The sequence below is a fragment of the Triticum urartu genome, chromosome 5 (genome assembly GCF_003073215.2).
Source record: "Triticum urartu cultivar G1812 chromosome 5, Tu2.1, whole genome shotgun sequence".
Classification (NCBI taxonomy): Eukaryota; Viridiplantae; Streptophyta; class Magnoliopsida; order Poales; family Poaceae; genus Triticum; species Triticum urartu.
In genome coordinates this window covers 621,833,668-621,846,130 of record NC_053026.1, presented here as the reverse complement: position 1 = coordinate 621,846,130, position 12,463 = coordinate 621,833,668, and the positions used below count along the sequence as shown (strand labels likewise).

At 51.6% G+C, this 12,463-nt stretch overlaps 1 protein-coding gene across 1 annotated transcript; it reads left to right on the top strand.

The window, feature by feature from the left end:
- Positions 1-261: 261 nt before the first annotated feature.
- Positions 262-1,646, top strand: LOC125511339 (probable signal recognition particle 43 kDa protein, chloroplastic). Its single transcript, XM_048676683.1, has one exon. The coding sequence runs from the start codon at positions 346-348 to the stop codon at positions 1,519-1,521; it is 1,176 nt and encodes a 391-aa protein (XP_048532640.1). The 5' UTR covers positions 262-345; the 3' UTR covers positions 1,522-1,646.
- Positions 1,647-12,463: the final 10,817 nt, after the last annotated feature.

Genomic DNA, 12,463 nt, shown 5'->3' with positions numbered 1-12,463 from the left:
ATATGGCATGGAAAATAAAGTGTAAGTATTTAGTACGTGCATGCAGCTCGTTCATCTGCTCAATCTCTCACCCTGCCACCTGACAAAAGATACTGCTGTGGACCTCGCCCAACCTTGTATATGTGTTTGTATAAGATTCGTATTGCTAAAAAGGAGAAACAAAAGCATAGTGGGGTCTACCAGCCATACCAATCTCAAAGCAATGTTTGTGGTAGATTCATCACCGGTACATCCCGCCACTGGTAGAAAAACTTATTCGATCGCCTTATCCTCTCAACCAGACCCATCATCTTCCTCCTCCACACGCGCGCATCAGTCACCGGCCACAAGCCTCCTCCCGCCCCAATGGAGGCCGTCCTGCGACATCCATCCCTTTCCCGCCTCAAAGCCCCCAACCCAGCTGCTCACAGAACCCAGTACCTCTCCATCACCGTCCCTCGCCGTCCCCGCGTCCCCAAGCGCCGCCTCGCCGCCGCCGCGCTGTTCCAGGACCAGACCAACCCAAGAACCGCGGCAACAAGCAAGGGGGGCGATGAAGAAGACGAGGAGGGGTACGGAGAGGTGGACCGCATCGTCTCCAGCCGAACCGTCAAGAACGCGGTGTTCGCGGAGGACGGCTCGGCCACCACCGTCACCGCCACGGAGTACCTCGTCGAGTGGAAAGACGGGCACGAGCCGACCTGGATCCCGTCGGAGGCGATAGCCGCGGACGTGGTGGCGGAGTACGAGACGCCGTGGTGGGATGCCGCCAAGAAGGCCGATGTGGATGCGCTGGGCGCGCTGCTGGCGGACGAGGCGCTGCGGCGGGACCCGAACGCCGAGGACGCGCAGGGGCGCACGGCGATGCACTTCGCCGCGGGGCTCGGGTCGGAGGAGTGCCTGCGCTTGCTCGCGGAGGCGGGGGCGGACGTGGGCCACGCGGAGCGCGCCGGCGGAGGGCTGACGCCGCTGCACATCGCGGCGGGGTACGGCCGGGCGACGGGCGTGCGCGCGCTGCTGGAGCTGGGCGCCGACGCGGAGAGCCCCGACGGGAAGGGCCGGACGCCCCTGGAGCTGGTGCAGGAGGTGCTGGCTGCGACGCCCAAGGGCGTGCCAGCGGCGTTCGAACGGCGCCAAGCGCTCGAGGCGGCGGCGAAGGAGCTGGAGAAGGCCGTGTACGAGTGGGGCGAGGTGGAGAAGGTGGTGGACGGGCGCGGCGAGGGCAAGTGGCGGGAGTACCTGGTGGAGTGGCGCGACGGCGGCGACCGGGAGTGGGTGAAAGCGCCGTGGGTGGCGGAGGACCTGGTGAAGGACTTCGAGGCCGGGCTGGAGTACGGCGTCGCGGAGGCCGTCGTGGACAGGAGGCAGGCGGCGGACGGCGACGGGGACGGCAAGTGGGAGTACCTCGTCAAGTGGGTGGACTTTGAGGAGGCGACGTGGGAGCCCGCGGAGAACGTGGACGCCGAGCTCGTGCAGGAGTTCGAGCGGCAGCAGTCGGGGAACGGTGGCGCCGCACCGCCGGCGGAGACATTTGCCGGGTGACGGCGGCCGTCGATCGTGCTCGGTTCGCTCTTCGGTTTTGTCGTGTCGATGGAACGTCGCAGTATGTATCATTAGCGATCGAAGAGATTTTTGTGTGATTATTAATTAAGAAAACATTCTCATGAGATTGAGACATTGCAATCTTAAACAATCACGGTGAAGAGAGCCAACCAATTTGTGATAGGATGGTTAGAAGGGTCGTGGTATTTCTAATCCATCAGGATCCAAGTTCTAAACTCGATATTAGTGCTTGTATTTTTCTGAATTTATTTTAAGTCTTTCGATGACATGCGTTCAATGGGGAGAAGACGTTCCCGTCGATTATGAAGGTGTCTGTGGCGTGTTTGATAATCACAAATAATGTGCCGACTCGATCTCTCGGAGATGCTTATAGGGGTAGCGTGCACGTATGTTCATAGGGATGAGCGTACATGCATATGTATGAGCGGTTGTGTCTTTACTATGTTAACTCACAAAAACCGTACAAAGAAATGCGGCAGCAGCGGCTTGCATTCCATTGTGCGAGCCAACTTAAGGAAGAGAATGTCATATGGATAGCGCTTGCCGGTCGACCGGCCCAAATTTTGATCGGACATCAAGTAGCCGTGCGATTTGACCCACGTCATCATATTTCTTCCCTCATCTCGATAGTAGACAACGCATTGCTCGACAGCGCGTTGTCCCTGCCACAGTTCATTGTAGGAACAACTCGGTGTTCATGGCGCCGCTCGCTTCCTCGCTGCTGCATCGATACTAGCTCGTCGCCCCGACTCAAATCATCGACGAGGATGCTCACAACGCTGCTTGAAGTGCCGGGGAGAAAGCCCCTCGCAGCACATCCGAAGTGGTGCATGTATCCACCTCTGACTAGCGGCAGGGTCACGCCTCACAACAACCTCATCTGTCACGGTTGCTCGCGACGACAAAGCAGCGCGTCGCCTTTGGCGCCGGTGGGTGCCAATTGCAGCACCCCGTTCCCCTTGTTGTCTCCAACATTTGCAGGTGCTGGCCCTGGCGAAAACCGCTGTCGGTTGTAGCAAAAATCCCAACGCCGGTTATAGCAAAACACCAACAATCACGAATCCCCACAAAAAAAACAGTTGTCACACCGGTAGCAACACCCACGTTGGCTGGTTCCAGCATCCATGACCAAGGTTGCAGCAAAAATGGCTGACACTACCGCCGTAGCAACACGGTTGTCGTCGGTGGTAGCTATCTCTGTCGCCGATTGCAGCACTGGTTTTGCCCGCTTTAGCACTAGGTTGGCCAGTTGCAGCAAAACAGCTGATGCCGTCGTCAATGGTAGCTACCGCTGTCATCGATTGCAACACTAGTTTGGCCGGTACCAACACTATGCTGTCTGGTTGCAACAAAACGACTAATGTCGTTGGCGGTTCCAACGATGGCTGGCCGGTTGAAACAAAACCAGTTACCAGTTCCAGCATCATCGTTCGCAGCAGCGTCCCGTTGCTGGTCATGTCCATCTCCGGGGTGAGAGGGTAGTTGGTGAGCAGGAAGGGGAGCAGGGCGACCACATGGAATGATAGAGAAAGAAGAGAGGAGTAGCTAGTCAGAGCGGGAGGAAAGAGGAGCAGGGAGGAGATCTGTCAGTGGTGGGGCTCACCGGAGAAGCCACGACGCACTCGGTGGAGCTAGGAACAGAGAGAGATGGTGGAGCGGAGATGGGTTGGATATAAAGGATGCGTGTGTGGGTATCTGCTCACTCTGTGCACCATACAAAAAATAAACCAAACCAAACCAAACCAAACCAAAAAACCATACCAAAATAAACCGAACCAATTTTACGGTTTTATGGTTTCTGGTTTCGGTATGGTATGAACTTTTTATACCGATTTGAACTTAGATTTTTATGGTATATACCGAAAAACCGAAGTAAAAAATAAATTTATATTTCTTGAGATGAACAACCATACAAGTTGTCATTTTTTTATACATGAGTCAAATTCCCTACTAAGCACATAATTTTTTCTTGTAACATAGTCATTTTTCTCTTTTTAAAATGCACGTCCATAACCATCAATAGATGAATCAATGCATGCATATATACTTACATATATAGTTATATATTATTTTTGTAAAATAGTATGTGTTTTGAGTCATAAATTTGCAAATTATTATTACGTCATTTTCAAATTCGCGTCAACTTTGGTTATCATGGTATATACCGAAACCATACCGAAATAATTTGGTATATACCGAAACCAAACCGTATTTAAATTTCATATCGTATTTACCGAAGTATTAATACCACACAAACCAAACAACCGTATAAACCAAACCATGTAAACCTAATAAACCAAACGCACAGAGTGAGTATCTGCATGTGGGCCCCTACGGATGCATGACTACATTGCGAGGGTGGGGGATGTGGGATTTGGCACCAATCAACAGTGTGTGCGCGACCGGACTGGGACTCGGCCGGCCGGTCAATCTACAACGTTTACCTTCCATATAGTGTTTCATTTTCTCTCCCACAATTTAACAATTTGTCAGTCATCCAAGAATTCTTCTGCCTCACTCGATTTTACTTCACTAAATTGTTCACGTAAACCTAAAATATATATTCATCATGACGTAAATCAAGCCGATATGGTTAATGGGCCGAATTCACTATCCAAACTAAATATATGTTACTATGCACATATAATTTTACCCTTTTTTTGTTTTAAGATGTGTGTTTGAAATTTTATGGCATGATTGATATATGTTGTGCTTGTGTCCTCCAATTTCCAGATTTTTTTAAGAATGATATTTCTAGACGGGAGGAGTACCAAGAGTGTGCCCGCATGTAACCCATCTCGGAATTACAAAAGCAAGTCTTATAGGCAGGCAAACGGTTAATCAAAACGATAATTCATCTTTGAGCCCGGCTCATCTAACCTTGGTGAGTAGTAAAATCATTAAAACTGCAAAAAGATTAAAAAAATTCTGATTTTTTTATGGTGCAACATGCTTGAGTGTGTGATGCTCGTGCTAAATTTGGTGAAGTTTGGACATCCAAGGAGCATGTGAGAAAAAAAAATGACCTTCGAACAGTGCGGAATTTAAACTTTCTCGCATGTCTGAATTTTCCTTTTTTTTGGCCAAGAGCTTCTCAAATGTCCAAACTTCACCAAATTTGGCACGGACATCACGCACTCAAACATCTTTCACAACATAAAATGAAGTATTTTCTTGATCAGAGCCCGGGAGCGAAAACGTCGCTCCGTAACCTAAAGGGCTCTCTCCGACGACACTGACTATTCGACTAGATAGCTTGGGTAAGAAGGCCACCCTAACATACATCAATTTCATCCCTAAACTCTTATTGTATGGTCAACTGATCATTGTCAATAAACAATGCAATGTTGTATCTATATCTATACCAAAATAAAAAGACTCAAAGAAGCAGATTCAACAAATCTCAGCCGTCAAACAGCGTCAATTCAATGACCTATATTGCTTCAATGCCGAGGGCTCAATATGTTTAGCATGCAATTAATAACATACCAAATATAGACTATCCACATAATTAACTTGTAATGATATCCTACCTAATATTAACTTGTAATTAATTTTCTGCTTCATATCAACATGTAAATTAATTTTCTGCCATATATCAACCTGCATTGTACGTACCCGGGTAATTACCATCGAACATATCTAAAAGATATGATGTGAGCGTATCTCAAGGATACGCTTACTAAGCGGAGCTTTAACTCTCACGCAAGGACTCTATATAAGCACAACATCATCCATCCTCCTGGACATACTCTGCCCTAGCAAACGAAACCCAACACTATCTACCCATCCTTGAGCTTTATCAAGAAACCATCACATACCATGGTCGCCAGGCATGCCACCCTGTGTTTCCTCCTATTTCTCGTGTTGCACGGAGATCCTACTGCAGTGGCCGGTTCGTGTTCTCTTTCTCTATCTCAAAATGTCTCTGATTTAGTACAAAATTATGAATGGGGTAGTATATTGTTGTGAATTTTATGAACATTTTCATGTGTTGAGATATACTTATGTGTTGATTTCGTGCAGAGGATTGCAGATACAGGAACGATAAGCTGCCGCTATGCCAGGACGTTTTATGCAAGACGCAGTGCTGGCTGCAGGGGGCAGTGGTGAACGCCGAAGTAAAAGAGTCCAGATGCGTGGGATCAGGGCCAGGCTCCACCTGCTACTGCCTCTTCTGCAAAAAAGATTGAACCTTCTTAAGGTTCCTGCCTAGTGCCTAGCGTCAAGGCCATCCTTAGAGATGAAATCCTACCGAGTTTAATTGTTGTTAAAAATCGTGTACTAGCCAGTAGTGTTATCTTTTTTTGGAAAATCAGTGGATCCTTTTATATCTAATTTTGTGGGGTAGGAAATCAAACAGTGAATCAAAAAAACCAAATTCAGCTTCCGTGGGTATGCCTAGGAGATTTTAATAAGCAGGGGGGGGGGGGGGGGGGGGGGGGGGTGGTCCCGAGGGATCTAGCTTGCATGCAAGATTTTCATGATGCGCTTCACTTTTGTAATCTGAATGATTTAGGATTTGAAGGTGATGTGTTCACCTGGCGTAATAAGAATTTCAGAGTTGAGGGGTATATTAGAGGGACGAGACTTGCCTGCTTCCTATGCATGCTCCCATCCATGCTTCCGCGTACGTGACTTGATTTGATTGGAACAAAATAAGGTCCGGCCCTACCCCTTAAAATCAGGAAGGAAATGATTAGATTAGAAAGGAAAAAGAAAAAAAAAAGCGTCTGGATCGTGTTGTGGCATCAGCGGAGTGGTGTGCTAGGTTCTCTATGTACAAAGTAATAAATGCCAACCCTGAGCATTCAGATCATCGGCCGGTTATCCTGCTGCTCAAAGGAAGCCAACGTCGCAAGAAACAGAAGGAGGGAGACCGCAGATTCAGGTTTGAGGCAAAATGGCTTCTTGAGGAAGGATGTGATGGTATTGTGGGGCAGGCATGGGTGGCTGCGGGGAGTGTGGATGTTGGGGAGCGGCTGGCGGCGGTGAATAGGGCCATTTATAAGTGGAGCCGTGAGGTTCTGGGTGACCTGAGTGTACGCATAGAAAAGCTGTGCCATGAGCTAGAAGTGGTACGTAGGGCGCCTATCTTAGAGAGCCAAGTTCGAAAGGAGCAGACGCTGAGTTTTAAGTTAGAGAGGTTGGAGGAGCATGAAGAATTTGTGTGGAAACAAAGGGCCCATGTTAACTTTTTCTTTTTAGAAAAGGAGGATAATCCTGCCCTCTACATCTGAACGATGCATATTGTCACTTTCTTAATTATTCTTACAAAACCTTACAAAGCCATACAACAGCAAGATTAAAGCCACCGTTTAAGCAACAATTGTCGCTACACCTATCCAATTGATGAAGGGGTGCACATAGTCTGTGCCTAATATCAAACAGACATCGCAGCCAAACCTAAACATCTAAGACCTGAGGTCCCAACCAGGACGCCTGCTGGGTATGGGGCACCTACCAGTCCGACGCACTCCTCAATCAGGACGCCTGCCGGGTATGAGGCCGCCGCAGCCACCTGCCACCAATCCATCTTCAGAGCTGTACTGTTGCATGTACCGTGTCAGGTCTCTCTGCCATCGACGCCACCACAACGCCCGACAGCGTCGTCCTCCTGCGCGAGTCCATCCTCCCACAGTGAACTCCGAATCTGCACCGCGCCACGCCGTCAAGATCCGTCGCCATCAGTGTGTAGGATGAATCACCGCTCCACCAAAGAATCCATCCTCTGGTCCCTCGATCACGTTTGTACCTCCAAGAATGATGCCCCCAAGGGAGGAATGACACCAGAGTGTCGCCGTCATCCGATCATCCGATCTAGAGTTTCCCTCGGAGGTAGCAGAGAGTGGCCTTGAACTTCTGCACGACGATGCCTTCAAGAAGGGAACTACGCAGATAGCGCCGCCATCGCCGGCCTTAGCAGACGCCGAAGGCGAGTTTTCACCCAGATCAGTTCGAAGGGATCCAACTCTTGTGCACGGGCCGCCGTCACCGCCAGCACCACCAGGCAGAACCCTGGAGCACCGGCAGATCAGCGAGCCGCCGACACCACCGCATCCAGATCGCCGGCCATGCCAGGCCGCCGCCATCCCTCGCGTCATCCGGGTCAGAGATGGAGCCGCCGACCGCGCACAGGGACCGCCGCCACCTGCACACGCCGGAGCGCCGCCGAGAGCCCAGCGCCCGCCACCGCTTGCCGAGGGCCGCCGCCACGCACCCCGAGCGGACTCCCACGCACACCAGGGAAAACCGCGAGCGTGAGCCTTGCCGTCGCCCCCAAGCCCGCGCCGGCGCGCCCCGCCTCCAGCGCGCCGCCAAAAACCGCCGCGATCCGCCCGCGCCAGATCCAGCGAGTCGTGGAAGAAGAGATCCCGCCGACGCCGACGCCGACCGGGCTTTGCCTGGCGGCGAGGAAGAGAGGTCGGCGGAGGGACGAGGACGCGGCGGCGCTAGGGTTCCCCTCGGTCGCCGCGCAGGGCCCATGTTAACTAGTTGTTAAATAGTGATAGGAATACACATTATCTCCAAGCTTTTGCCTCTGAAAGGAAAAGAAGAACACGATAAAAAGATTGGTGCGGGAGGATGGTAGGGTGGAAGAGGAGGAGGAAGGAATGAAGCAGATTTTTACTGACTATTTTTCTTCCTTGTTTACCCACGTGGCAGGTGCAGATGTGAACAATATCCTAAACCATATATTCCCGAAAGTCACGACACAAATGAATGAGTTTCTCACGGCGGAATTCACTTCGGAGGAGGTCAAGAGCACCCTTGATAGCATTGGGGATCTAAAAGCTCCTGGCATGGATGGTTTGCCGACGGTGTTTTATAAACATTACTAGCATTTGATTGGTAACAATGTCATTCGCGAGGTTTTGCATGTGTTGCGAGGCGGTGGAATACCAGAGGGATGGAACGACACTATGGTAGTGCTAATCCCAAAGGTTCAGAACCCAGAAAAGATGAAGGATCTACGCCCTATTAGCCTATGCAACGTTATGTATAAACTGGTGTCCAAGGTTTTGGCCAATCGCCTGAAGTGCATCCTCAGAGAAATTATTTCTCCCAACCAGAGCGCTTTTGTACCAGGGAGGCTTATCTCCGACAACACGATAATAGCATATGAGATGACACACTTTCTGAAGAGAAAAAAGCAGGAGGAACAAATTTTGCGGCACTAAAGCTCGACACGAGCAAGGCCTATGACCGCGTCGAGTGGGGATTTTTGGAGAGGGTTATGAGACAGCTGGGATTTGCACCAAGTTTTGTTGCATTGATAAGCAAGTGTATCAGGTCGGTGCGGTTTCGATTTATGGTTAATGGCTCGTGTACTGGACAGATCACTCCCGGACGCGGACTTCGCCAAGGGGACCCTATCTCCCCATATCTCTTCCTGCTGTGTGCGGAGGGTCTATCTGCCTTGCTTCACCAGGCTGAACTGTCAGGCCAGTTGCGTGGTATTCAGATTGCGCCAGAGGCACCGCCAGTGAGCTATCTTTTGTTTGCCGATGACTCTCTCTTGTTGTTTGAAGTAACCCCTGAGAGTATAGCTGTGATTAAGGATATCATACATGTGTATGAGATGGGTTCAGGACAAGTTATAAACCGGGAGAAATCAGCTATGTTATTCAGTAAAAACACCTCGAGACAGAAGAAACAACAGTTTTTGCAGCTGATGGGACTTAGGACTGAGAGCCAGCAGGGAAAGTATTTGGGGCTTCCAAGCTATGTGGGGCAGTCCAGGAAAAAATGCTTCCAGTATCTTAGGGAAAGAATTTGGGAGATCCTGCAAGGATGGAAGATCAAGTCCTCTCAAAAGCGGCAAAGGAAATCCTAAGAAAAACAGCATTGCAAGCGATTCCCACGTACGCAATGGCCTGTTTTGATCTCACAAAAAATTTATGTGATAGCATCAGCCAAATGGTATGCAAATTCTGGTGGGCAAATCAAGAAGATGAGCATCGGCACCACTGGGTAGGTTGGGAGAAGCTTAAACTTCTAAAAGAATAGGGGGGCCTTGGTTTTCGAGATCTTAATTTGTTTAACATCGCCATGCTCGTCCGGCCGTATGCATTGTTCTGATGCAAAGGCCGGGGAGTCCCCCCTTTTTGAAAAAAAAATGCTCGCCCGGCAGGTTTGGAGACTTGTTCAAGTGCCTGATTCTTTGTGTGCACGGGTGCTCAAAGCAAAATACTACCCTGAAGGCAATGTGTTGACAGCTATACCCCAAGCAGGCATGAGTTATGTATGGCGAAGTATTCTTCAGGGTATTGAGGTGGTCAAGGCTGTTATGATATGGAGAGTGGGCTCAGGTGAGAATATAAACATCTGGAGAGATCGATGGATTCCGTCGGTGGATACATGTCGTCCCCGAACACTACAACGTGGGTCTCTTTTAACAAAAGTGGTGGAGCTGATTGACCCACTGACAAATCAGTGGGATGCCCAGTTGGTCGGCCAAACCTTCTGTGTGGAAGATGCGAAAGAGATCTTAAAAATCCCTATTAGAGAGCAGTTTGAGGATTTTGTAGCTTGGCATTTCGACAGCAAGAGCTTGTTCTCGGTCCGATCTGCTTACAAAGTTCATGTGAGTCTGGTTCAGAATCAGAAGGTGAGGCAACGAGGGGAAGGAGCCACTGGCAGTGCAGATCCGAGCAATTTTTGGCGAGATTTATGGAAGATGCGATGTCCAGGTAGACTCCATCACTTCATGTGGCGGCTTGCCCATAATAGCCATCCAGTACTGAGAAATGTTGAGCGGATTGGGATTGAGTTAAATACTGACCGCGTCTTGTGCCATCGACTACCTGAGGACGGAGGACATTTGTTTCTTAGGTGTAAGGAGGTGCGGAAGATGTGGAGAGAGTGTGGTTTGGAGCCCTCCGCCTAAAGCTCCTAGAAAGTCAGTCACCAAAAGAGCTCTTGGAATCTCTTCCTAAATTGTCGGCACATGTACAATTAAGTGCAGTTTGCTTCTTGTGGTGTTGGTGGACTGAGAGAAATAAAGCAAACCATGGTCAGACCCGAATGACGCCGAGTGAGTTTCATTTAAACATCCGCCGGCAAGTTCAAGAATGGGAGGAGTTTCTGGGCAAGAAAACAAGCGATGTGCCACGGCCAGTTCAGAGATGGGTGAAACCTGATGTAGATTATGTCAAAATCAATGTTGACGCTGCTTTTCATCCGGATGGTATAGGAGGATGGGGTATGCTGGCTAGAGATGATGAGAGGGTGGTCATTTGTGGGGCAACTGGATACCTAGTACATCAGATTGAAGCTTTTCATGCCGAGGCGTCGGCCCTTCTGAATGCCATCCAGGTAGCCGAGATACAAGGGATGGGACGTGTTGTTTTTGAAACGGATTACATGGCTCTCCAACATGCAGTATCCTCTACTAGCCTTGACCGTGGTCCTCTTGGTGTGCTTTTCAGGGAGGCAAAGTACAAGCTTCAGCTAGGATTTATTGATTTTCATGTTTCATATTGTCCTAGAAGTTGTAATATACCTGCTCACATGCTGGCATCGTATGGGTGCCGGAGCAATGAGGAGTGCCAAGCTTTATGGCCATCGAATCTCCCGCTTGATGTAACTGATGCTGTGACCGTCGATTTGATTGGTCCATGCAAGGTGTTCCAAGTTCAAAAAAAAAGTAAACGTTTGTAGCGGGTCAGCCGGCCGAACTTTCCGCCGGCTTGCACCACGCTGGCTCGCTGGCCACGATTCTTCCCAACGCATGCGACGTGTGAACACGATGGGTCCCGTGTGACTGGCCCTTTTCTCCCTTAAGGCATCTCCAGCCGTGCCTCTAGGAAGGCCTTCCCAGGTGATTTTTTTGCGCCGGCGTCAAAAAAACGGCCCAGTCGCGTCTTCAGGAGCTCGATTTTCGCCGGCCTGAGTCGAAAACAGCGCCAGCGGATCCAGGCCGAACCCGACGCGCTGGGGGGCGCCCGGGGGCGCCTGGGCGAACTGTTTTGGCGCGAAACAGCCGCGGGCCCGCCGGATCAGCAACACGGCACCTCGTCTTCCCCCAACGGCCTCGGTTCCCGCGGGGAATCAATGCCAAGGCTGCCGTAGGTCAGCCTTGCCATTGATTTCTCACGGGCGGCGCGCCGACGCCTCCCCTCCCTCGCACGCGTACACACGGGTGCGGCGTGGCTATATAGCCGGTGGCCTGCACTCGCCTGTGCCCACACCAGCCCCGCCCCCCGCCGCCGCCCAGCTCCTCCCTCTCCCTACCTCTCCCGAGCGCCGCCGCCCAGCCCCTCCCTCTATCTCTCTACCTCTCCCGAGCCCGTCGCCATGGCGGAACGCTTCCCCGGAGACGAGGCGACCGCCAACGGCTTCGGCCGCCGTTCGCTCCACGAACAGGAGTCCTGACTCCTGTTCCAGGCGAACATCCCGGCGCCGCCGGACATGCGCGCCGGGCCGACGGGGTGGAGGCTCAGCGCCGGGGGAGTGCCCATTCCCCCGTTGCCCGACGCCGTGGCGAAGCCGAAATACTTCGCCGAGGAAGTCAAGGTCGTGCGCGCCTCCCTCACCGACGCCCAACTCTCCCTCCCCCAGTACGCCGCCGACAACCACGCGGCTTGGGCGGCGTATTTCGAGCGCCGCCAGCAGCAGCGCTTGGCGTCCATCAACGGCGCGCCGGTGGTTGGTGGCCGGCAGAACAGCGAGGGGCGCCACCTGTGGTGGGGCGTCCCCGGCCGCACACTCGAGGGCGTGCTGACGTACCTCGAGGGCGGCAACGACCCGTCGTTGGCGTACCCGGCGAGGGCGGCCGCCCCGGCACAGCACCGACGCGCAGGGCCATGGGCGCCAAGGAGGTTCGGGTCCTCCTCCTCTTCTTCCTCCTCCCGATCTTCATCGCACTCCTCCGGCACTCCGACCCTGCTCGGCGTCAAGGCCGAGCCCGTGGCGGAGA

Coding starts and splice junctions, on each gene's coding strand:
- LOC125511339 (XM_048676683.1), top strand. CDS start 346: ATGGAGGCCGTCCTGCGACATCCATCCCTTTCCCGCCTCAAAGCCCCC.